This window comes from Crinia signifera, chromosome 5 (assembly GCF_055691185.1).
Source record: "Crinia signifera chromosome 5, ASM5569118v1, whole genome shotgun sequence".
NCBI classification, from domain to species: domain Eukaryota; kingdom Metazoa; phylum Chordata; class Amphibia; order Anura; family Myobatrachidae; genus Crinia; species Crinia signifera.
In genome coordinates, this window is record NC_139221.1 from 335,247,867 (window position 1) to 335,273,748 (window position 25,882).

The following is a 25,882-nucleotide window of genomic DNA, read 5'->3' on the forward strand; positions in this document are numbered from 1 at the left end:
GATGGGTGTAGTGGTGGGTAAAGGGTGATGGATGTAGTGGTGGGTACAGGGTGTAGTGGTGGGTTCACAGGGTGTAGTGGTGGGTACAGGGTGATGGATGTAGTGGTGGGTACAGGGTGTAGTGGTGGGTTCACAGGGTGTAGTGGTGGGTACAGGGTGATGGGTGTAGTGGTGGGTACAGGGTGTAGTGGGTGGGTGCACAGGGTGATGGGTGTAGTGGTGGGTACAGGGTGATGGGTGTAGTGGTGGGTACAGGGTGTAGTGGGTGGGTACACAGGGTGATGGTTGTAGTGCTGGGTGCACAGGGTGATGGGTGTAGTGCTGGGTGCACAGGGTGATGGGTGTAGTGGTGGGTACAGGGTGATGGGTGTAGTGGTGGGTACAGGGTGATGGGTGTAGTGGTGGGTACAGGGTGTAGTGGGTGGGTGCACAGGGTGATGGATGTAGTGGTGGGTGCACAGGGTGATGGGTGTAGTGGTGGGTACAGGGTGATGGGTGTAGTGGTGGGTACAGGGTGATGGGTGTAGTGGTGGGTACAGGGTGATGGGTGTAGTGGTGGGTTCACAGGGTGATGGGTGTAGTGGTGGGTACAGGGTAATGGGTGTAGTGGTGGGTACAGGGTGATGGGTGTAGTGGTGGGTACAGGGTGATGGGTGTAGTGGGTGGGTGCACAGGGTGATGGGTGTAGTGGTGGGTACAGGGTGATGGGTGTAGTGGGTGGGTGCACAGGGTGATGGGTGTAGTGGTGGGTACAGGGTGATGGGTGTAGTGGTGGGTACAGGGTGTAGTGGGTGGGTACACAGGGTGATGGTTGTAGTGCTGGGTACAGGGTGATGGTGTAGTGGGTGGGTGCACAGGGTGCTGGGTACAGGGTGATGGGTGTAGTGGGTGGGTGCACAGGGTGATGGGTGTAGTGGGTGGGTGCACAGGGTGATGGGTGTAGTGGTGGGTACAGGGTGATGGGTGTAGTGGTGGGTACAGGGTGATGGGTGTAGTGGTGGGTACAGGGTGATGGATGTAGTGGTGGGTACAGGGTGTAGTGGTGGGTGCACAGGGTGTAGTGGTGGGTACAGGGTGATGGGTGTAGTGGTGGGTACAGGGTGTAGTGGGTGGGTGCACAGGGTGATGGATGTAGTGGTGGGTGCACAGGGTGATGGGTGTAGTGGTGGGTACAGGGTGATGGGTGTAGTAGTGGGTACAGGGTGATGGGTGTAGTGGTGGGTACAGGGTGATGGGTGTGGTGGGTACAGGGTGATGGGTACAGGGTGATGGGTACAGGGTGATGGGTGTAGTGGTGGGTACAGGGTGATGGGTGTAGTGGTGGGTACAGGGTGTAGTGGGTGGGTACACAGGGTGATGGTTGTAGTGCTGGGTGCACAGGGTGATGGGTGCAGTGGTGGGTACAGGGTGATGGGTGTAGTGGTGGGTACAGGGTGATGGATGTAGTGGTGGGTACAGGGTGTAGTGGTGGGTTCACAGGGTGTAGTGGTGGGTACAGGGTGATGGGTGTAGTGGTGGGTACAGGGTGTAGTGGGTGGGTGCACAGGGTGATGGATGTAGTGGTGGGTGCACAGGGTGATGGGTGTAGTGGTGGGTACAGGGTGATGGGTGTAGTAGTGGGTACAGGGTGATGGGTGTAGTGGTGGGTACAGGGTGATGGGTGTAGTGGTGGGTACAGGGTGATGGGTACAGGGTGATGGGTGTAGTGGGTGGGTACACAGGGTGATGGGTGTAGTGGTGGGTACAGGGTGATGGGTGTAGTGATGGGTACAGGGTGATGGGTGTAGTGGTGGGTGCACAGGGTGATGGGTGTAGTGGTGGGTACAGGGTGATGGGTGTAGTGGTGGGTACAGGGTGATGGATGTAGTGGTGGGTACAGGGTGTAGTGGTGGGTGCACAGGGTGTAGTGGTGGGTACAGGGTGATGGGTGTAGTGGTGGGTACAGGGTGTAGTGGGTGGGTGCACAGGGTGATGGATGTAGTGGTGGGTGCACAGGGTGATGAGTGTAGTGGTGGGTACAGGGTGATGGGTGTAGTGGTGGGTACAGGGTGATGGGTGTGGTGGGTACAGGGTGATGGGTGTAGTGGGGGGTACATGGTGATGGGTGTAGTGGTGGGTACAGGGTGATGGGTGTAGTGGTGGGTACAGGGTGATGGGTGTAGTGGTGGGTACAGGGTGTAGTGGGTGGGTACACAGGGTGATGGTTGTAGTGCTGGGTGCACAGGGTGATGGGTGCAGTGGTGGGTACAGGGTGATGGGTGTAGTGGTGGGTAAAGGGTGATGGGTGTAGTGGTGGGTTCACAGGGTGTAGTGGTGGGTACAGGGTGATGGGTGTAGTGGTGGGTACAGGGTGTAGTGGGTGGGTGCACAGGGTGATGGATGTAGTGGTGGGTGCACAGGGTGATGGGTGTAGTGGTGGGTACAGGGTGATGGGTGTAGTGGTGGGTACAGGGTGATGGGTGTAGTGGTGGGTACAGGGTGATGGGTGTAGTAGTGGGTACAGGGTGATGGGTGTAGTGGTGGGTGCACAGGGTGATGGGTGTAGTGGTGGGTACAGGGTGATGGGTGTAGTGGTGGGTACAGGGTGATGGGTGTAGTAGTGGGTACAGGTTGTAGTGGGTGGGTGCACAGGGTGATGGGTGTAGTGGTAGGTACAGGGTGATGGGTGTAGTGGTGGGTACAGGGTGTAGTGGGTGATGGGTGTAGTGGTGGGTACAGGGTGATGGGTGTAGTGGGTGATGGGTGTAGTGGTGGGTACAGGGTGATGGGTGTGTAGTGGTGGGTACAGGTTTGTAGTGGGTGATGGGTGTAGTGGTGGGTACAGGGTGATGGGTGTAGTGGTGGGTACAGGGTGTAGTGGGTGATGGGTGTAATGGCGGGTACAGGGTGATGGGTGTAGTGGTGGGTACAGGGTGTAGTGGGTGATGGGTGTAGTGGTGGGTAGAGGGTGATGGGTGTAGTGGTGGGTACAGGGTGTAGTGGGTGATGGGTGTAGTGGTGGGTACAGAGTGATGGGTGTAGTGGTGGGTACAGGGTGATGGATGTAGTGGGTGATGGATGTAGTAGTGGGTACAGAGTGATGGGTGTAGTGGTGGGTACAGGGTTATGGGTGTAGTGGTGGGTACAGGGTGATGGGTGTAGTGGTGGGTACAGGGTGATGGGTGTAGTGGGTGATGGGTGTAGTGGTGGGTACAGGGTGATGGGTGTAGTGGTGGGTACAGGTTTGTAGTGGGGGATGGGTGTAGTGGTGGGTACAGGGTGATGGGTGTAGTGGTGGGTACAGGGTGTAGTGGGTGATGGGTGTAGTGGTGGGTACAGGGTGATGGATGTAGTGGGTGATGGATGTAGTAGTGGGTACAGAGTGATGGGTGTAGTGGTGGGTACAGGGTTATGGGTGTAGTGGTGGGTACAGGGTGATGGGTGTAGTGGTGGGTACAGGGTGATGGGTGTAGTGGGTGATGGGTGTAGTGGTGGGTACAGGTTTGTAGTGGGGGATGGGTGTAGTGGTGGGTACAGGGTGATGGGTGTAGTGGTGGGTACAGGGTGTAGTGGGTGATGGGTGTAGTGGTGGGTACAGGGTGATGGGTGTAGTGGTGGGTACAGGGTGTAGTGGGTGATGGGTGTAGTGGTGGGTACAGGGTGATGGGTGTAGTGGTGGGTACAGAGTGATGGGTGTAGTGATGGGTACAGGGTGATGGGTGTAGTGATGGGTACAGGGTGATGGATGTAGTGGTGGGTACAGGGTGATGGGTGTAGTGGTGGGTACAGGGTGTAGTGGTGGGTACAGGGTGATAGGTGTGTAGTGGTGGGTACAGGTTTGTAGTGGGTGATGGGTGTAGTGGTGGGTACAGGGTGATGGGTGTAGTGGTGGGTACAGGGTGTAGTGGGTGATGGGTGTAATGGTGGGTACAGGGTGATGGGTGTAGTGGTGGGTACAGGTTGTAGTGGGTGATTGGTGTAGTGGTGGGTACAGGGTGATGGGTGTAGTGGTGGGTACAGGGTGATGGATGTAGTGGGTGATGGATGTAGTGGTGGGTACAGGGTGATGGGTGTAGTGGTGGGTACAGGGTGATGGGTGTAGTGGTGGGTACAGGGTGATGGATGTAGTGGTGGGTACAGGGTGTAGTGGTGGGTGCACAGGGTGTAGTGGTGGGTACAGGGTGATGGGTGTAGTGGTGGGTACAGGGTGTAGTGGGTGGGTGCACAGGGTGATGGATGTAGTGGTAGGTGCACAGGGTGATGGGTGTAGTGGTGGGTACAGGGTGATGGGTGTAGTAGTGGGTACAGGGTGATGGGTGTAGTGGTGGGTACAGGGTGATGGGTGTGGTGGGTACAGGGTGATGGGTACAGGGTGATGGGTGTGGTGGGTACAGGGTGATGGGTACAGGGTGATGGGTGTAGTGGTGGGTACAGGGTGATGGGTGTAGTGGTGGGTACAGGGTGTAGTGGGTGGGTACACAGGGTGATGGTTGTAGTGCTGGGTGCACAGGGTGATGGGTGCAGTGGTGGGTACAGGGTGATGGGTGTAGTGGTGGGTACAGGGTGATGGATGTAGTGGTGGGTACAGGGTGTAGTGGTGGGTTCACAGGGTGTAGTGGTGGGTACAGGGTGATGGGTGTAGTGGTGGGTACAGGGTGTAGTGGGTGGGTGCACAGGGTGATGGATGTAGTGGTGGGTGCACAGGGTGATGGGTGTAGTGGTGGGTACAGGGTGATGGGTGTAGTGGTGGGTACAGGGTGATGGGTGTAGTGGTGGGTACAGGGTGTAGTGGGTGGGTACACAGGGTGATGGTTGTAGTGCTGGGTGCACAGGGTGATGGGTGCAGTGGTGGGTACAGGGTGATGGGTGTAGTGGTGAGTAAAGGGTGATGGATGTAGTGGTGGGTACAGGGTGTAGTGGTGGGTTCACAGGGTGTAGTGGTGGGTACAGGGTGATGGGTGTAGTGGTGGGTACAGGGTGTAGTGGGTGGGTGCACAGGGTGATGGATGTAGTGGTGGGTGCACAGGGTGATGGGTGTAGTGGTGGGTACAGGGTGATGGGTGTAGTGGTGGGTACAGGGTGATGGGTGTAGTGGTGGGTACAGGGTGATGGGTGTAGTAGTGGGTACAGGGTGATGGGTGTAGTGGTGGGTGCACAGGGTGATGGGTGTAGTGGTGGGTACAGGGTGATGGGTGTAGTGGTGGGTACAGGGTGATGGGTGTAGTAGTGGGTACAGGTTGTAGTGGGTGGGTGCACAGGGTGATGGGTGTAGTGGTGGGTACAGGGTGATGGGTGTAGTGGTGGGTACAGGGTGTAGTGGGTGATGGGTGTAGTGGTGGGTACAGGGTGATGGGTGTAGTGGGTGATGGGTGTAGTGGTGGGTACAGGGTGATGGGTGTGTAGTGGTGGGTACAGGTTTGTAGTGGGTGATGGGTGTAGTGGTGGGTACAGGGTGATGGGTGTAGTGGTGGGTACAGGGTGTAGTGGGTGATGGGTGTAATGGCGGGTACAGGGTGATGGGTGTAGTGGTGGGTACAGGGTGTAGTGGGTGATGGGTGTAGTGGTGGGTAGAGGGTGATGGGTGTAGTGGTGGGTACAGGGTGTAGTGGGTGATGGGTGTAGTGGTGGGTACAGAGTGATGGGTGTAGTGGTGGGTACAGGGTGATGGATGTAGTGGGTGATGGATGTAGTAGTGGGTACAGAGTGATGGGTGTAGTGGTGGGTACAGGGTGATGGGTGTAGTGGTGGGTACAGGGTGATGGGTGTAGTAGTGGGTACAGGTTGTAGTGGGTGGGTGCACAGGGTGATGGGTGTAGTGGTAGGTACAGGGTGATGGGTGTAGTGGTGGGTACAGGGTGTAGTGGGTGATGGGTGTAGTGGTGGGTACAGGGTGATGGGTGTAGTGGGTGATGGGTGTAGTGGTGGGTACAGGGTGATGGGTGTGTAGTGGTGGGTACAGGTTTGTAGTGGGTGATGGGTGTAGTGGTGGGTACAGGGTGATGGGTGTAGTGGTGGGTACAGGGTGTAGTGGGTGATGGGTGTAATGGCGGGTACAGGGTGATGGGTGTAGTGGTGGGTACAGGGTGTAGTGGGTGATGGGTGTAGTGGTGGGTAGAGGGTGATGGGTGTAGTGGTGGGTACAGGGTGTAGTGGGTGATGGGTGTAGTGGTGGGTACAGAGTGATGGGTGTAGTGGTGGGTACAGGGTGATGGATGTAGTGGGTGATGGATGTAGTAGTGGGTACAGAGTGATGGGTGTAGTGGTGGGTACAGGGTTATGGGTGTAGTGGGTGGGTACAGGGTGATGGGTGTAGTGGTGGGTACAGGGTGATGGGTGTAGTGGGTGATGGGTGTAGTGGTGGGTACAGGGTGATGGGTGTAGTGGTGGGTACAGGTTTGTAGTGGGGGATGGGTGTAGTGGTGGGTACAGGGTGATGGGTGTAGTGGTGGTACAGGGTGTAGTGGGTGATGGGTGTAGTGGTGGGTACAGGGTGATGGATGTAGTGGGTGATGGATGTAGTAGTGGGTACAGAGTGATGGGTGTAGTGGTGGGTACAGGGTTATGGGTGTAGTGGTGGGTACAGGGTGATGGGTGTAGTGGTGGGTACAGGGTGATGGGTGTAGTGGGTGATGGGTGTAGTGGTGGGTACAGGTTTGTAGTGGGGGATGGGTGTAGTGGTGGGTACAGGGTGATGGGTGTAGTGGTGGGTACAGGGTGTAGTGGGTGATGGGTGTAGTGGTGGGTACAGGGTGATGGGTGTAGTGGTGGGTACAGGGTGTAGTGGGTGATGGGTGTAGTGGTGGGTACAGGGTGATGGGTGTAGTGGTGGGTACAGAGTGATGGGTGTAGTGATGGGTACAGGGTGATGGGTGTAGTGATGGGTACAGGGTGATGGATGTAGTGGTGGGTACAGGGAGATGGGTGTAGTGGTGGGTACAGGGTGTAGTGGTGGGTACAGGGTGATAGGTGTGTAGTGGTGGGTACAGGTTTGTAGTGGGTGATGGTGTAGTGGTGGGTACAGGGTGATGGGTGTAGTGGTGGGTACAGGGTGTAGTGGGTGATGGGTGTAATGGTGGGTACAGGGTGATGGGTGTAGTGGTGGGTACAGGTTGTAGTGGGTGATTGGTGTAGTGGTGGGTACAGGGTGATGGGTGTAGTGGTGGGTACAGGGTGATGGATGTAGTGGGTGATGGATGTAGTGGTGGGTACAGGGTGATGGGTGTAGTGGTGGGTACAGGGTGATGGGTGTAGTGGTGGGTACAGGGTGATGGATGTAGTGGTGGGTACAGGGTGTAGTGGTGGGTGCACAGGGTGTAGTGGTGGGTACAGGGTGATGGGTGTAGTGGTGGGTACAGGGTGTAGTGGGTGGGTGCACAGGGTGATGGATGTAGTGGTAGGTGCACAGGGTGATGGGTGTAGTGGTGGGTACAGGGTGATGGGTGTAGTAGTGGGTACAGGGTGATGGGTGTAGTGGTGGGTACAGGGTGATGGGTGTGGTGGGTACAGGGTGATGGGTACAGGGTGATGGGTGTGGTGGGTACAGGGTGATGGGTACAGGGTGATGGGTGTAGTGGTGGGTACAGGGTGATGGGTGTAGTGGTGGGTACAGGGTGTAGTGGGTGGGTACACAGGGTGATGGTTGTAGTGCTGGGTGCACAGGGTGATGGGTGCAGTGGTGGGTACAGGGTGATGGGTGTAGTGGTGGGTACAGGGTGATGGATGTAGTGGTGGGTACAGGGTGTAGTGGTGGGTTCACAGGGTGTAGTGGTGGGTACAGGGTGATGGGTGTAGTGGTGGGTACAGGGTGTAGTGGGTGGGTGCACAGGGTGATGGATGTAGTGGTGGGTGCACAGGGTGATGGGTGTAGTGGTGGGTACAGGGTGATGGGTGTAGTGGTGGGTACAGGGTGATGGGTGTAGTGGTGGGTACAGGGTGTAGTGGGTGGGTACACAGGGTGATGGTTGTAGTGCTGGGTGCACAGGGTGATGGGTGCAGTGGTGGGTACAGGGTGATGGGTGTAGTGGTGGGTAAAGGGTGATGGATGTAGTGGTGGGTACAGGGTGTAGTGGTGGGTTCACAGGGTGTAGTGGTGGGTACAGGGTGATGGGTGTAGTGGTGGGTACAGGGTGTAGTGGGTGGGTGCACAGGGTGATGGATGTAGTGGTGGGTGCACAGGGTGATGGGTGTAGTGGTGGGTACAGGGTGATGGGTGTAGTGGTGGGTACAGGGTGATGGGTGTAGTGGTGGGTACAGGGTGATGGGTGTAGTAGTGGGTACAGGGTGATGGGTGTAGTGGTGGGTGCACAGGGTGATGGGTGTAGTGGTGGGTACAGGGTGATGGGTGTAGTGGTGGGTACAGGGTGATGGGTGTAGTAGTGGGTACAGGTTGTAGTGGGTGGGTGCACAGGGTGATGGGTGTAGTGGTGGGTACAGGGTGATGGGTGTAGTGGTGGGTACAGGGTGTAGTGGGTGATGGGTGTAGTGGTGGGTACAGGGTGATGGGTGTAGTGGGTGATGGGTGTAGTGGTGGGTACAGGGTGATGGGTGTGTAGTGGTGGGTACAGGTTTGTAGTGGGTGATGGGTGTAGTGGTGGGTACAGGGTGATGGGTGTAGTGGTGGGTACAGGGTGTAGTGGGTGATGGGTGTAATGGCGGGTACAGGGTGATGGTGTAGTGGTGGGTACAGGGTGTAGTGGGTGATGGGTGTAGTGGTGGGTAGAGGGTGATGGGTGTAGTGGTGGGTACAGGGTGTAGTGGGTGATGGGTGTAGTGGTGGGTACAGAGTGATGGGTGTAGTGGTGGGTACAGGGTGATGGATGTAGTGGGTGATGGATGTAGTAGTGGGTACAGAGTGATGGGTGTAGTGGTGGGTACAGGGTTATGGGTGTAGTGGTGGGTACAGGGTGATGGGTGTAGTGGTGGGTACAGGGTGATGGGTGTAGTGGGTGATGGGTGTAGTGGTGGGTACAGGGTGATGGGTGTAGTGGTGGGTACAGGTTTGTAGTGGGGGATGGGTGTAGTGGTGGGTACAGGGTGATGGGTGTAGTGGTGGGTACAGGGTGTAGTGGGTGATGGGTGTAGTGGTGGGTACAGGGTGATGGATGTAGTGGGTGATGGATGTAGTAGTGGGTACAGAGTGATGGGTGTAGTGGTGGGTACAGGGTTATGGGTGTAGTGGTGGGTACAGGGTGATGGGTGTAGTGGTGGGTACAGGGTGATGGGTGTAGTGGGTGATGGGTGTAGTGGTGGGTACAGGTTTGTAGTGGGGGATGGGTGTAGTGGTGGGTACAGGGTGATGGGTGTAGTGGTGGGTACAGGGTGTAGTGGGTGATGGGTGTAGTGGTGGGTACAGGGTGATGGGTGTAGTGGTGGGTACAGGGTGTAGTGGGTGATGGGTGTAGTGATGGGTACAGGGTGATGGGTGTAGTGATGGGTACAGGGTGATGGATGTAGTGGTGGGTACAGGGTGATGGGTGTAGTGGTGGGTACAGGGTGTAGTGGTGGGTACAGGGTGATAGGTGTGTAGTGGTGGGTACAGGTTTGTAGTGGGTGATGGGTGTAGTGGTGGGTACAGGGTGATGGGTGTAGTGGTGGGTACAGGGTGTAGTGGGTGATGGGTGTAATGGTGGGTACAGGGTGATGGGTGTAGTGGTGGGTACAGGTTGTAGTGGGTGATTGGTGTAGTGGTGGGTACAGGGTGATGGGTGTAGTGGTGGGTACAGGGTGATGGATGTAGTGGGTGATGGATGTAGTGGTGGGTACAGGGTGATGGGTGTAGTGGTGGGTACAGGGTGATGGGTGTAGTGGTGGGTACAGGGTGATGGATGTAGTGGTGGGTACAGGGTGTAGTGGTGGGTGCACAGGGTGTAGTGGTGGGTACAGGGTGATGGGTGTAGTGGTGGGTACAGGGTGTAGTGGGTGGGTGCACAGGGTGATGGATGTAGTGGTGGGTGCACAGGGTGATGGGTGTAGTGGTGGGTACAGGGTGATGGGTGTAGTAGTGGGTACAGGGTGATGGGTGTAGTGGTGGGTACAGGGTGATGGGTGTGGTGGGTACAGGGTGATGGGTACAGGGTGATGGGTGTGGTGGGTACAGGGTGATGGGTACAGGGTGATGGGTGTAGTGGTGGGTACAGGGTGATGGGTGTAGTGGTGGGTACAGGGTGTAGTGGGTGGGTACACAGGGTGATGGTTGTAGTGCTGGGTGCACAGGGTGATGGGTGCAGTGGTGGGTACAGGGTGATGGGTGTAGTGGTGGGTACAGGGTGATGGATGTAGTGGTGGGTACAGGGTGTAGTGGTGGGTTCACAGGGTGTAGTGGTGGGTACAGGGTGATGGGTGTAGTGGTGGGTACAGGGTGTAGTGGGTGGGTGCACAGGGTGATGGATGTAGTGGTGGGTGCACAGGGTGATGGGTGTAGTGGTGGGTACAGGGTGATGGGTGTAGTGGTGGGTACAGGGTGATGGGTGTAGTAGTGGGTACAGGGTGATGGGTGTAGTGGTGGGTACAGGGTGATGGGTGTAGTGGTGGGTACAGGGTGATGGGTACAGGGTGATGGGTGTAGTGGGTGGGTACACAGGGTGATGGGTGTAGTGGTGGGTACAGGGTGATGGGTGTAGTGATGGGTACAGGGTGATGGGTGTAGTGGTGGGTGCACAGGGTGATGGGTGTAGTGGTGGGTACAGGGTGATGGGTGTAGTGGTGGGTACAGGGTGATGGATGTAGTGGTGGGTACAGGGTGTAGTGGTGGGTGCACAGGGTGTAGTGGTGGGTACAGGGTGTAGTGGGTGGGTGCACAGGGTGATGGATGTAGTGGTGGGTGCACAGGGTGATGGGTGTAGTGGTGGGTACAGGGTGATGGGTGTAGTGGTGGGTACAGGGTGATGGGTGTGGTGGGTACAGGATGATGGGTGTAGTGGTGGGTACATGGTGATGGGTGTAGTGGTGGGTACAGGGTGATGGGTGTAGTGGTGGGTACAGGGTGATGGGTGTAGTGGTGGGTACAGGGTGTAGTGGGTGGGTACACAGGGTGATGGTTGTAGTGCTGGGTGCACAGGGTGATGGGTGCAGTGGTGGGTACAGGGTGATGGGTGTAGTGGTGGGTAAAGGGTGATGGATGTAGTGGTGGGTACAGGGTGTAGTGGTGGGTTCACAGGGTGTAGTGGTGGGTACAGGGTGATGGGTGTAGTGGTGGGTACAGGGTGTAGTGGGTGGGTGCACAGGGTGATGGATGTAGTGGTGGGTGCACAGGGTGATGGGTGTAGTGGTGGGTACAGGGTGATGGGTGTAGTGGTGGGTACAGGGTGATGGGTGTAGTGGTGGGTACAGGGTGATGGGTGTAGTAGTGGGTACAGGGTGATGGGTGTAGTGGTGGGTGCACAGGGTGATGGGTGTAGTGGTGGGTACAGGGTGATGGGTGTAGTGGTGGGTACAGGGTGATGGGTGTAGTAGTGGGTACAGGTTGTAGTGGGTGGGTGCACAGGGTGATGGGTGTAGTGGTGGGTACAGGGTGATGGGTGTAGTGGTGGGTACAGGGTGTAGTGGGTGATGGGTGTAGTGGTGGGTACAGGGTGATGGGTGTAGTGGTGGGTACAGGGTGATGGGTGTGTAGTGGTGGGTACAGGTTTGTAGTGGGTGATGGGTGTAGTGGTGGGTACAGGGTGATGGGTGTAGTGGTGGGTACAGGGTGTAGTGGGTGATGGGTGTAATGGCGGGTACAGGGTGATGGGTGTAGTGGTGGGTACAGGGTGTAGTGGGTGATGGGTGTAGTGGTGGGTACAGGGTGTAGTGGGTGATGGGTGTAGTGGTGGGTACAGAGTAATGGGTGTAGTGGTGGGTACAGGGTGATGGATGTAGTGGGTGATGGATGTAGTAGTGGGTACAGAGTGATGGGTGTAGTGGTGGGTACAGGGTTATGGGTGTAGTGGTGGGTACAGGGTGATGGGTGTAGTGGTGGGTACAGGGTGATGGGTGTAGTGGGTGATGGGTGTAGTGGTGGGTACAGGGTGATGGGTGTAGTGGTGGGTACAGGTTTGTAGTGGGGGATGGGTGTAGTGGTGGGTACAGGGTGATGGGTGTAGTGGTGGGTACAGGGTGTAGTGGGTGATGGGTGTAGTGGTGGGTACAGGGTGATGGATGTAGTGGGTGATGGATGTAGTAGTGGGTACAGAGTGATGGGTGTAGTGGTGGGTACAGGGTTATGGGTGTAGTGGTGGGTACAGGGTGATGGGTGTAGTGGTGGGTACAGGGTGATGGGTGTAGTGGTGGGTACAGGTTTGTAGTGGGGGATGGGTGTAGTGGTGGGTACAGGGTGATGGGTGTAGTGGTGGGTACAGGGTGTAGTGGGTGATGGGTGTAGTGGTGGGTACAGGGTGATGGGTGTAGTGGTGGGTACAGGGTGTAGTGGGTGATGGGTGTAGTGGTGGGTACAGGGTGATGGGTGTAGTGGTGGGTACAGAGTGATGGGTGTAGTGATGGGTACAGGGTGATGGGTGTAGTGATGGGTACAGGGTGATGGATGTAGTGGTGGGTACAGGGTGATGGGTGTAGTGGTGGGTACAGGGTGTAGTGGTGGGTACAGGGTGATAGGTGTGTAGTGGTGGGTACAGGTTTGTAGTGGGTGATGGGTGTAGTGGTGGGTACAGGGTGATGGGTGTAGTGGTGGGTACAGGGTGTAGTGGGTGATGGGTGTAATGGTGGGTACAGGGTGATGGGTGTAGTGGTGGGTACAGGTTGTAGTGGGTGATTGGTGTAGTGGTGGGTACAGGGTGATGGGTGTAGTGGTGGGTACAGGGTGATGGATGTAGTGGGTGATGGATGTAGTGGTGGGTACAGGGTGATGGGTGTAGTGGTGGGTACAGGGTGATGGGTGTAGTGGTGGGTACAGGGTGATGGGTGTAGTAGGTGATGGGTGTAGTGGTGGGTACAGGGTGATGGGTGTAGTGGTGGGTACAGGGTGTAGTGGGTGATGGGTGTAGTGGTGGGTACAGGGTGTAGTGGGTGATGTGTGTAGTGGTGGGTACAGGGTGATGGGTGTAGTGGTGGGTACAGGGTGTAGTGGGTGATGGGTGTAGTGGTGGGTACAGGGTGATGGGTGTAGTGATGGGTACAGGGTAATGGATGTAGTGGTGGGTACAGGGTGTTGGGTGTAGTGGTGGGCACAGGGTGATGGGTGTAGTGGTGGGTACAGGGTGTAGTGGGTGATGGGTGTAGTGGTGGGTACAGGGTGTAGTGGGTGATGGGTGTAGTGGTGGGTACAGGGTGATGGGTGTAGTGGTGGGTACAGGGTGTAGTGGGTGATGGGTGTAGTGGTGGGTACAGGGTGATGGGTGTAGTGGTGGGTACAGGGTGATTGGCGTAGTGGTGGGTACAGGGTGATGGGCGTAGTGATGGGTACAGGGTGATGGGCGTAGTGGTGGGTACAGGGTGATGGGCGTAGTGGTGGGTACAGGGTGATGGGCGTAGTGGTGGGTACAGGGTGATGGGCGTAGTGGTGGGTACAGGGTGATGGGCGTAGTGGTGGGTACAGGGTGATGGGCGTAGTGGTGGGTACAGGGTGATGGGCGTAGTGGTGGGTACAGGGTGATGGGTGTAGTGGTGGGTACAGGTTTGTAGTGGGTGATGGGTGTAGTGGTGGGTACAGGGTGATGGGTGTAGTGGTGGGTACAGGGTGATGGGTGTAGTGGTGGGTACAGGGTGATGGGTGTAGAGGTGGGTACAGGGTGATGGGTGTAGTGATGGGTACAGGGTGATGGGTGTAGTGGTGGGTACAGGGTGATGGGTGTAGTGGTGGGTACAGGGTGATGGGTGTAGTGGTGGGTACAGGGTGATGGGTGTAGTGGTGGGTACAGGGTGATGGGTGTAGTGGTGGGTACAGGTTTGTAGTGGGTGATGGGTGTAGTGGTGGGTACAGGGTGTAGTGGGTGATGGGTGTAGTGGTGGGTACAGGGTGATGGGTGTAGTGGTGGGTACAGGGTGATGGGTGTAGTGGTGGGTACAGGGTGATGGGTGTAGTGGTGGGTACAGGGTGATGGGTGTAGTGGTGGGTACAGGGTGTAGTGGGTGATGGGTGTAGTGGTGGGTACAGGGTGATGGGCGTAGTGGTGGGTACAGGGTGATGGGCGTAGTGGTGGGTACAGGGTGATGGGCGTAGTGGTGGGTACAGGGTGATGGGCGTAGTGGTGGGTACAGGGTGATGGGTGTAGTGGATTGGGGACAGCGAGTGACGTTGCCGGGGAGGGGTGGGGCGTATAGACAGCGAGTGACGTTGCCGGGCAGGGGGTGGGGCGTATAGACAGCGAGTGACGTTGCCGGGGAGGGGGTGGGGCGTATAGACAGCGATTGACGTTGCCGGGGAGGGGGTGGGGCGTATAGACAGCGAGTGACGTTGCCGGGGAGGGGGTGGGGCGTATAGACAGCGAGTGACGTTGCCGGGGAGGGGGTGGGGCGTATTGACAGCGAGTGACGTTGCCGGGGAGGGGTGGGGCGTATAGACAGCGAGTGACGTTGCCGGGGCGGGGAGATGGGACAGTGCCTGGCAGAGAAGGAGGAGTAAAGATGGCGGCGGCTGGGTGGTCACGTGTGGCTGGTGACGTCGCGGGGGGCGGGGCGCGATGCGGCGATAACAGATATGGCGGCGGCGGACGTCTGAGGGGAGGACGAGAAGATGTCGGAGGACCGGGAGCCGATGGCCGCGTCTTCCTCCTCCGCTGCCGATCAGGAGGACCCCCCGGGCCCCGCCCGCCTCCTCCCGCTGCCCCCCGAGCAGGACACGGACTGGCCACCCAAGAAGCGGCTGCGGGTGGAGGCTGAGCCCGGGAGTGTCCGGCTGGAGGAGCGGCTGTACTCGGTGCTGTGCTGCACGGTCTGCCTGGACCTGCCCAAGGCCTCGGTCTACCAGGTGAGGGGGCCGCCGCATGTCCCCCTCCTGTACCCCGAGATCTGCCCCGCACCCCGAGACCTGCCCCCCTCTGCACCCCGAGACCTGTCCCCCTCCTGCACCCCGAGACCTGTTCCCCCCTTCTTGCACCCCAAGGCCTGTCAGTACCCCCTGCACCCCGGGACCTGCCTCTTCCCCTGCACCCCGAGACCTGTCCCCCCCTGCACCCCGAGACCTATCTCTCCCCCCTGCACCCAGTGACCTGTCTCTGCCCCCTGCACTCTGAGACCATTCCCCTCCCCCCCGCTGCACCCCGAGACCTGCACCCCAAGACCTGCACCCCGAGACCTGTCCCCCCCTGCACCCCGAGACCTGTTCCCCCCCCCCCCCCCCCTTCTTGCACCCCAAGGCCTGTCAGTACCCCCTGCACCCCGGGACCTGCCTCTTCCCCCCCCCCCCCTGCACCCCGAGACCTGTCACCCCCCCCCCCTGCACCCCGAGACCTATCTCTCCCCCCTGCACCCAGTGACCTGTCTCTGCACCCAGGGACCTGTTTCCTTCCCCCCCCCATATTGCTCCCCGGGGGCCTGTCCGTACCCCATGCACCCCAAGGCCAGTCCGTCCCGTCCCCCCTGCACCCTGAGGCCTGTGCACCCTGAGGCCTGCACCCCCCTATATGTCACTGCTGGGATTATACCCACGATACCCCCCCCCCCTTATACGTCACAGGCCGGGATTATACCCACGTTACCTCCACCCCCCTATAAATCACAGGCCGGGATTTCACCCATGTTACCTCCACCCCCCTATACGGCACAGGCCGGGATTATACCCACGTTACCTCCACCCCCCTATACGTCACAGGCCGGGATTATACCCACGGTACCTCCACCACCCCCCCTATAGGGCACAGGCTGGGATTATACCCACGTTACCTCCACCCCCCTATAGGGCACAGGCCGGGATTATACCCACGTTACCTCCACCCCCCTATAAATCACAGGCCGGGATTTCACCCATGTTACCTCCACCCCCCTATACGGCACAGGCCGGGATTATACCCACGTTACCTCCACCCCCCTATACGTCACAGGCCGGGATTATACCCACGGTACCTCCACCACCCCCCCTATAGGGCACAGGCCGGGATTATACCCACGTTACCTCCACCCCCCTATAGGGCACAGGCCGGGATTATACCCACGTTACCTCCACCCCCCCTATACATCACAGGCCGGGATTATACCCACGTTACCCCCTTCCCCCCCTATACGTCACAGGCCGGGATTATACCCACGTTACCTCAACCCCCCCTATACGTCACAGGTCGGGATTATACCCACGTTACCTCCACTCCCCTATACGGCGCAGACCGGGATTATGCCCACGTTACCTCCACCCCCCTATACGGCACAGACCGGGATTATACCCACGTTACCTCCACCCCCCTATACGGCACAGACCGGGATTATACCCACGTTACACCCACGTTACATCCACCTGCTTATACCCTTTTCCACACCTGGTGTGGTACAGGGGTCCGACAGTCGGGATCCCGACAGTCATTAGCCCGACGTCAGGATCCCGACTGGCCGCACATAGACAGCATGGTGAGCGCAACTAAGCCCTTTGCGGGCTTGTGCGCTCGGTGCGGGCACATTGGCTCGCTACGCAAGGGAAAATAGCCGACGGCAGTCGGGAACCCGGCTGTCAGTGTTTTGACAGTCGGGATCCCGACGTCTGGTAAATGCCTGTCGGGACCCCGTCCGGCACCCTTTCCACCAACCTAGAATTCTTGGGTTTTGCATCCAAGGATTTTTGTCAGTGGAAATGTTGACCAGGCAAAAATTATTCTTACCCAGGACTCGAGCAAGGTTTTTAGCAGTTAAAACCCCGGTATTGAGCCGTGGAAACGCTCTTACCCTGTTTTTTTGAGCCGGGCAGGGGAGGCTGGCCATTGCTGCTGCCAGCCAGATTGCCTATCTGTCTCTGCCAGTGCCCGCACATCGCTTACCTCCCCTCACCGGTGTCCACTCGGCCATCACTGATACCCACCCCACACACACACCACAAACCTCCCGCTGCCGACCTTCCCACCTCATTGACCCCCACCTCTGACAACCTGCCGGTGGCCCTGCTTTCTTGTGTTTCGGTGAAAAAGGAGTGAAATGCGGACATGGGAAGGCTAGCCACTAAAATGCCGGGTTGAAAATCCTGTGTGTGACCTGGTTATTTTGGTGAAAATATGGTTTTAGAGAGAGCTAGCACTTCCTCAGTCCGATCCCCCTTCACATACTGGACTCCCAGAGAGATGACTGACCGAGGCGGCTGTGGAGCTGACACGCAGAAAGTAAAAACCCCCAGTCTCTCTGCCCCACCCGCGGCTCGCTGGTGCCCCACCCCCGGCTCGCTGGTGCCCCACCCCCGGCTCGCTGGTGCCCCACCCGCAGCTCGCTGGTGCTTAGATATCCATACAACCCATACAGAAACCTTTGTCAGACGGTAATAACCAATGAAGTAAACCAGTAACTCTCTCTCTTCGGGGAACAGAGCATATCACCTATGAGAACGTTCCTGTCTACTGCGTAGAACTCTCTATAACAGACAGCGCCCTGTTCTGACATGATCCCTCGTGCAAATAAGCAATCTGATTATCGAATGACTGCACATGAGCGAGCCCAAATAAATAGTCTATAGATGTCATTGCAATCCCCTCACAATGTGCCTGACTGGCGTTCAGGGGTGGTAATCGGATGTTTTCTGGGAGTGTCAGGAAAGACGCCAGTGTGCCCAGGCCACATCAGGGAGGGTCTGTGACATCTGTTCCACTGTGCCCAGGACACATCACGGAGGGTCTGTGACCTCTGTTCCGCTGCGCCCAGGCGACATCAGGGAGGGTCTGTTCCGCTATGCCCAGGTGACATCAGGGAGGGTCTGTTCTGCTATGCCCAGGCGACATCAGGGAGGGTCTGTTCCGTTGTGCCCAGGCGACATCAGGGAGGGTCTGTTCTGCTATGCCCAGGCGACATCAGGGAGGGTCTGTTCCACTGTGCCCAGGCCACATCACGGAGGGTCTGTGACATCTGTTCCGCTGTGCCCAGGCGACATCAGGGAGGGTCTGTTCCGCTATGCCCAGGCGACATCAGGGAGGGTCTGTTCCGTTGTGCCCAGGCGACATCAGGGAGGGTCTGTTTCGTTGTGCCCAGGCCACATCAGGGAGGGTCTGTTCTGTTGCGCCCAGGCGACATCAGGGAGGGTCTGTGACATCTGTTCCATTGCGCCCAGGCGACATCAGGGAAGGGTCTGTTCCGCTGCACCCAGGTGACATCAGGGAGGGTCTGTTCCGCTGTGCCCAGGCGACATCAGGAAGGGTCTTTTCTGCTGCGCCCAGGCGACATCAGGGAGGCTCTGTGACGTCTGTTCCGCTGTGCCCAGGCCACATCAGGGAGGGTCTATTCCGCTGTGCCCAGGCGACATCAGGGAGGCTCTGTGACGTCTGTTCCGCTGTGCCCAGGCCACATCAGGGAGGGTCTGTGATGTCTGTTCCACTGTGCCCAGGCGACATCAGGGAGGGTCTATTCCGCTGTGCCCAGGTGACATCAGGGAGGGTCTGTTCCGTTGTGCCCAGGCGACATCAGGGAGGGTCTGTTCCGCTGTGCCCAGGCGACATCAGGGAGGGTCTGTTCCGCTGTGCCCAGGCGACATCAGGGAGGGTCTGTTCCGCTGAGCCCAGGTGACATCAGGGAGGGTCTGTTCCTCTCTGCCCGGGTGACATCAGAAAGAGTCTGTTCCTCTGCCCAGGCGACATCAGGAAGGGTCTGTTCCGCTGCACCCAGGCAACATCAGGGAGAGTCTGTTCCACCACGCCCAGGCGACATCAGGAAGGGTCTGTTCCGCTGCACCCAGGCGACATCAGGAAGGGTCTGTTCCGCTGCGCATCAGGGAGGGTCTGTTCCGCTGTGCCCTGGCGACATCAGGGAGGGTCTGTTCCGGATCAGCCGGTCTCTGTCGCACAGTTGTGGGAGGGTCTGTTCCGTTGTGCCCAGGCGACATCAGGGAGGGTCTGTTCCGCTGCGCCCAGGTGACATCAGGAAGGGTCTGTTCCGGATCAGCCGGTCTCTGTTGCACAGTTGTGGAAGGGTCTGTGCTGTCTGTTCCGCAGCGCCCAGGCGACATCAGGGAGGGTCTGTTCCGGATCAGTCGGTCTCTGTCGCACAGTTGTGGGAGGGTCAGCGTTACTCACATTTGCAGACTGGGAAAGTCATTTGTTGGTTTGGGAATTGCGTATGGATTTGCTGAGTATTGTGATCTGCTATTGGTTCGCCATTCACTCGCTAATCTACACTGGGCGGGATCTGCTATTGTAAAGCGCAATGGAATATGCTGCGCTATATAAGAAACTGTTAATAAATAAAATAAATTACACTCTGTCTGGGCAGCAGCTTACTAACAGCTTTGATTAGAGATCAGACCCAGTATCTTTATGTTGTGTAATGTGCTGATCTGGGCATACATAGATCTTCCTGTCCAGAACAAGCCGGTAACCAGGAGAAACAGACGAGACCTACGGTAATACTGTATATGCAGCCAGTCCACTGTCCTGGCCTGATAAACCTGGGGCCTCGGTGGTGACCCCGCCTGCAATGTGCCTGACTCTCGCATAGGTCACCTGTGGCAGACTGTAACATCAGAGGGGACATATTTTGGACAATCAAGGGTGTCTTGGATGACAACACGTTTCAGTGTGTAATAGCATCCGGCTGCTTGGTGAAGCCCACCATTATGCTGTGGGTCAGATGGCAACGCATTTCAGTGTGTAATAGTATCAGGCTGTTCTGTAAAACCCTCCATTATGCTGTGGGTCAGATGACAACATGTTTCAGTGTGTAATAGCATGGAGCTGCTCAGTGAAGCCCAACATTATGCTGTGGGTGGGATGACAACGCGTTTCAGTGTGTAATAGTAGCATCAGTCTGCTCAGTAAAGCCCACCATTATGCTGTGGGTTGGATGACAACGTGATTCAGTGTGTAATAGTATCAGGCTGTTCTGTAAAACCCTCCATTATGCTGTGGGTCAGATGACAACGTGTTTCAGTGTGTAATAGTAGCATCGGGCTGCTCGGTGAAGCCCACCATTATGCTGTGGGTCAGATGGCAACGCATTTCAGTGTGTAATAGCATCGAGCTGCTCAGTGAACCCCAACATTATGCTGTGGGTGGGATGACAACGCGTTTCAGTGTGTAATAGTAGCATCAGTCTGCTCAGTAAAGCCCACCATTATGCTGTGGGTTGGATGGCAACGCGTTTCAGTGTGTAATTGTAGCATCGGGCTGCTTGGTGAAGCCGACCATTATGCTGTGGGTCAGATGACAACGTGATTGTGTGTAATAGCATCAGGCTGCTTGGTGAAGCCCACCATTATGCTGTGGGTCAGATTAAACTGCTGCTTCTGTCAGAGATCTGCCCCAATAATGGAAATCGCCCTAGGGTGTTACGTACAGTACACCAACACAGTAGCAATGTATATATTTATGTAATGTCTGGTTGGAACGTTCTCTCACAGATCAGATTTCATAAAATAGTATAAATGATGAATATTACCCATAATCCCCAGATACTGATTCTACGCAGACACCATAGCGGATATGAGCGTACTCTGCCCTACTAGGTGTAGAATGTTCTGTCCCGGGAAGCAGAACATTCCTAACAATTAGTGGTAACAATTCAGCATCGATGAATGGGGAACCACGCAACCCCAGCCAGTCCATCCCAAGGATAAAGTGCACGGAATGAAGGGCTTGCGAGTCTTACTGTTGGCTAAAAAGCCATTATAATGGTCGGTGAGTGCCTGGTTTACACAAAGGATCTCCAAATGTTTGGTTATAGTCTAACATTAATTCATGCTCATAAATAGGCTTTTCTGAGCTTGATCCTTTCAGTCAGATTGCAGTACCCCTAGAAGCCACAGGGGACTGTTCTGCCAAGCGGTAACAGAGGAAGTGCACTAGATCCCTGATCATTCATATGCGGGAACCTGGAATTCTACAAAGATCCGAGAGTTAGCAGAGGGTCTACTGTAAGTCTGGTTGACTCCATTGGTGGCTATGATCCATGTGTAGACTACACAGGTGAGATGTCAGTGCGGTGTTATCCTGAACATAAGAATCATGTAGCTTGGCCGGTAGGTTCTAGGCTGTGGGTAAGGAGGGTTAAAGGGAGGGGAAAAGGTTACAATACTTTCCATAGAACCGTCAGGATTGAGGCCATTGGGACGCCGGGGTCGGTCTTCTGACCACCAGCATGGTCAGCGATGGGGTCCCATTCCCAACCACGTAGATGGTATGGACCGTGACACATGATATGTGAAGTCCTGCTATGCCGCTCTCCTGAGCCCAGTTCTTTCTCCTTTGCAGTGCACCAATGGCCACCTGATGTGTGCTGGTTGCTTCATCCATCTCTTGGCCGATGCTCGGCTGAAGGAGGAACAGGCTACGTGCCCCAATTGCCGGTGTGAGATCAGCAAGAGCCTGTGCTGTCGGAACCTCGCCGTGGAGAAGGCGGTGAGCGAGCTGCCCTCAGACTGTGGCTTCTGCCTGAAACCTTTCCCTCGTTCCCTGCTGGACAGACATAAGAAGGAGGAGTGCCAGGACCGGTACGGAACCCCCTTCATGTCTCCTCGAGGCTATATGTAGGGCTTGTTGTACATTGTATATGCTTATGTGGTCACTGAATTGTTGTAATGGTCTAACCTGTGGTTCCTAGTGTTATTTATAGTGATGTGAGGTGAAAAATAAAGCTGTCCCTGACCCATGAGCTCACAATCCAGTAGGTGTGGAGGGCATTTCATGTACAAGGGCTGGCGGTGGGCTTAGTTACAGTAAGGAGGCAGCGGCGTTGCCTTCGCCAGTAAGGAGGCAGCGGCGTTGCCTTCGCCAGTAAGGAGGCAGCGGCGTTGCCGTCGCCAGTAAGGAGGCAGCAGCGTTGCCGTCGCCAGTATAAGGAGGCAGCGGCGTTGCTGTCGCCAGTAAGGAGGCAGCAGTGTTGCCGTCGCCAGTATAAGGAGGCAGCAGCGTTGCCGTCGCCAGTATAAGGAGGCAGCAGCGTTGCCGTCGCCAGTATAAGGAGGCAGCAGCGTTGCCGTCGCCAGTATAAGGAGGCAGCAGCGTTGCCGTCGCCAGTATAAGGAGGCAGCAGCGTTGCCGTAACGAGGCGTTGCCGTCGCCAGTATAAGGAGGCAGCAGCGTTGCCGTAACGAGGCGTTGCTGTCGCCTGTATAAGGAGGCAGCAGCGTTGCTGTCGCCAGTAACGAGGCAGCAGCGTTGCCGTCGCCAGTAACGAGGCAGCAGCGTTGCCGTCGCCAGTAACGAGACAGCAGCGTTGCCGTGGCCAGTAACGATGCAGTCTTAGGTGCCTGGTATTTCTGTGCAGTTATTGCTGGATGTTCAGCAGTCATAGTTGTGAATCACTGGGTCCAGTAGCGGAACTGACATAGCATTGAGTAGACTTTCTTACTGTCGCTGGTGGTGAAACGTGTGGTTCTTCTGCCATTTGGTCCAGCTGTAGGTCACAGTAGTATGTCTCACTTCCGTTGCCATATCCCTGTATTAGACAATCAGTCAGCACATCATAGATAGTTTGGAATTATGGCCTATGAAAATATACACAGATTCTAGTTCTAAACACGTTCCGAGTTGTTAACCGTGAATTGTATGATGCATGTAAATAGCAAATGGACTATATAACACTGTATCTGTTTCCCTGCAGAGTAACCCAGTGTAAATACAAGCGGATCGGCTGCCCGTGGCAAGGTCCGTTCCATGAGCTGACGGTGCACGAGTCTGAGTGTTGTCATCCCACCAAGACTGGGAACGAGCTTATGGAGATACTCGATGAGATGGACCAGTCCCACAAGAAGGAGATGCAGTTGTACAACAGCGTCTTTGGGCTGCTGAGTTTTGAGAAGATTGGTTACACAGGTAAGGTCTACACCTGGGCCACGTGGCCGTATCGCTGACACGTGTCTCTGGGGCTGTCACTAATTAGATGATACACACCCGTTCTTTGTGCATGTCACTTTTTTGCTTTGTAGGTGTCGATCGGGATCTCTCTCTCATTCTGCGGCCACTGAAGAGCTTGGTTAGTCCAACATCCCCACGGTTCATGTTTTATTTTAGTGTAAGAGCCACCAAGGACATGAAGAGGGGCAGCTGTCACTGAGACTCAGCTGCTGATCTTTATGAAGTGACCCTCAAGTTTCGGTCTCCTTGATGGCATGTAACTCGCTAATGTTCTCCGTACACGCTGTATATTTGCCATCGGGTGAGCGGCGTCCACGGTGTCTGTTATCATTCTTGTTGTCGGGAACCAGCCCTGAGGAGAAGATGGAGAGATGCTCCATATAGCATGACTGTGCCCCACTTATACAGGCAGTCTTCCCCCTGGGTCCCATCCCCTTCACCAATTCAGGTCGCTTGGATTATGGATGCCTTTCAGCTTGGTCTGGTGGGAGGTAAGGCAGCAGTAACACCGCCTGGATGTAGGATTGTAGGACTATAGCTTCTGGACACCACACGTAGACCGAAGACAATGGGGTGGGGGGGGCTGTGACCTGCCGTCTGTCCATATTTGTGTCTGCGGAGGAGCCTTAGTGTGTGTGTGTTTGAGTGTGTCTCTCTTTCTCTCTTCTGGATCTTTCTCTTATATTCCATTCTGATACCTCTAAGCTGTTCACATAGCTGTTCTGTGTCCGGCTCCAGTGCTCTGGGCAATTCGGGCTCCAGGTTTTGTCCTGTCCCAGCAGGCATATGTTATGTGGGTGGCTCAGGGTAATAAGCTGCTTGCAGGGACAACAGGTAAGTGGTGACGTCTAGTGCTGATAATATATTTAGAGTGTTACTCCTTGGAAATAACGTTCTAATCTTCCTTCACCTCTATTACGGATGGACTTTTGTGCATATAAAGTAACGGCCAGTGCCGGTGTCCTGCATGTCTGTACGATCCGCTTTCCACCTGAAGGACACATAACTGTGTATTATTCCTGTAATGTCTGTTCTGTTCCCTCTGGGAGGATCCTCCATATTGTAGATCTGTACCTCTAACACGTTGGAATAAACTTGCTTTATTTTCTGAACTGGATCTGTCCCGTGTGTTCTTACAAAATGCATTTTAAGTTGTATCCAACAACTAATGTTGAGCGTTTGGTAATGTCACGCAGTTCCACTGTACGGTGCAGCCCTGGGTCATGATTCTATGCAGGAGTAACTATGGTCTATGGAGGACGCTTCTTGCGGCTCATTAGTCCAATAGAATTGTCCAATCAGAAGTCACATCTCCTAGAGAAGTTCCAAATCAGACGCTCACAGGTGGACTCGGAAGACCTCTTGCCCAGATGTAATGCTGTTAGTGACCTCTAGAAGGCAGGTAGCCGCTTAGGCTAATATTGCCAGGTATATCGTCCGAGAACCATGTCTGTATCTGTCTCACCGTTTACTGCATATGTTCTGTAACAGTAGTTAGCGCATTCATCTCCCTTTCCCCTTTTTGAGGCAAACCAGTGCAGAAGCGACAGGCGAACTTTGGCCGGTACCAGGTAATGTGGTGCAGACGGGGGAATGTACAGATGGCACCTTCACACGGTAACTGTTTCTCTCTTCTCCCTCCGCCCCTGTCACAGAGGTCCAGTTCCGGCCGTACAGAACAGACGACTTCATAACCCGCCTGTACTATGAGACGCCGCGTTTCACCGTGCTCAACCAGACCTGGGTCCTGAAGGCACGCATTAACGACTCAGAAAGAAATCCCAATTTGTCTTGCAAGCGAACCCTTTCCTTCCAGCTCATTCTCAAAAGCAAGATCAACTTCTCCATGGAGTGCTCCTTCCTGCTGCTCAAAGGTCCTTATGACGATGTGAAGATCCACCCTGTTATCTATCCCTTTGTGTTCACCAATGAGAACAACGAGACTGAGTACGTGCCGCTACCCATCATAGACTCCGTGGAATGTAACAAACTGTTGGCCGCCAAGAACATCAATCTGCGGCTCTTTATATTCCAGATCCAGAAGTGACCCTGACTTCCCTCAGCCGGCTTCTAGAGTAGACCTGTTTCCTGCGGACGGGATGTGGGCAGCTGGAGGGGTTTTGTGTTTAGGTTTTATTTGTATGCTTTTAATTTGTAATTTGCATGTGTATGCTAGATATGTATCCACCCTCTGACACGCCCTCCTTCCAACGCTCATTAAAGCTTGCCCGGGTGCCTCCTCCGTGCCCGCTCTTTATTCTTCCGACACACCATTGTTCCTGTTCTTCCTCCAGAATGCCAGCGGTTTTAGTTCTCCCGTCTATGAATGTTTAGGGATAACGCCAAGGATCGGGTGGGTGCAGGAGAAGGTCCTTTCGTTGACCTCTGCCACCATTAAGGACTATTTTCCTCTATGTCATACTGATGTCTGTCCTCCTGACCATATTCCAGTATGGAATAAGCCTCTGCCCAACTATACCACTCCTGCTCCATCACCCTCATACTCTATAGTCCTGGGGAAGGCCCTAATGGCTCATTCTAGTGCTGGAAGTAAAATAGTGGAACTTCCACTGGGCAGAAAGTGGTAATGCCCATAACGGGAACATTGCATTTCCCAGATTTGTTATGTTTAAGGGACCTCTCTGCACGCAGGTATCTAATGCCATCGATGCCCAGTTACGCCACGCAGCTGTCACCAGCCATTGTCTGACTTTCCTCACCGTGCTACAGTGGCAGCAGGAATTACTGCCGTGTGCCTGGACATGTCTACACCACATTGCATGGGAGATGATGGACTGCTCTGTGGTCTGAGATATGTGAGCCTGGATGTAGTACTAGACTCAGGATTTACCCAATCGCTGACCGGTGCTCAGATCATGCTTATATAAAGACATGGGGCAGCTAAGCCTAATATGCCGGGGTTAATGTGTCACCATGAAATACTCCACCAGCCATGGAATGATTATTTACATGGGCAGTGGTATCGCCAGTAGTTCTCAGCAAAC

At 55.7% G+C, this 25,882-nt stretch overlaps 1 protein-coding gene across 1 annotated transcript; it reads left to right on the forward strand.

Moving 5' to 3' along the window:
- Window positions 1–14,570: 14,570 nt before the first annotated feature.
- Window positions 14,571–25,119, forward strand: ZFTRAF1 (zinc finger TRAF-type and ring finger containing 1). The gene is made up of 4 exons (XM_083145082.1): window positions 14,571–14,878; window positions 21,273–21,511; window positions 22,624–22,835; window positions 24,533–25,119. Exons 1-4 carry the CDS (start codon window positions 14,645–14,647, stop codon window positions 24,922–24,924), a joined length of 1,077 nt encoding a protein of 358 aa, XP_083001208.1. The 5' UTR covers window positions 14,571–14,644; the 3' UTR covers window positions 24,925–25,119.
- The last annotated feature ends 763 nt before the right edge of the window (window positions 25,120–25,882 follow it).

Excerpts from the sequence above, each read along its gene's own strand:
- ZFTRAF1 (XM_083145082.1), top strand. The coding sequence starts at position 14,645 with ATGTCGGAGGACCGGGAGCCGATGGCCGCGTCTTCCTCCTCCGCTGCC. Across the intron at positions 21,512-22,623 it reads AAGGAGGAGTGCCAGGACCG|AGTAACCCAGTGTAAATACA; the intron begins GTACGGAACCCC and ends GTTTCCCTGCAG. Across the intron at positions 22,836-24,532 it reads TGAGAAGATTGGTTACACAG|AGGTCCAGTTCCGGCCGTAC; the intron begins GTAAGGTCTACA and ends CCCCTGTCACAG.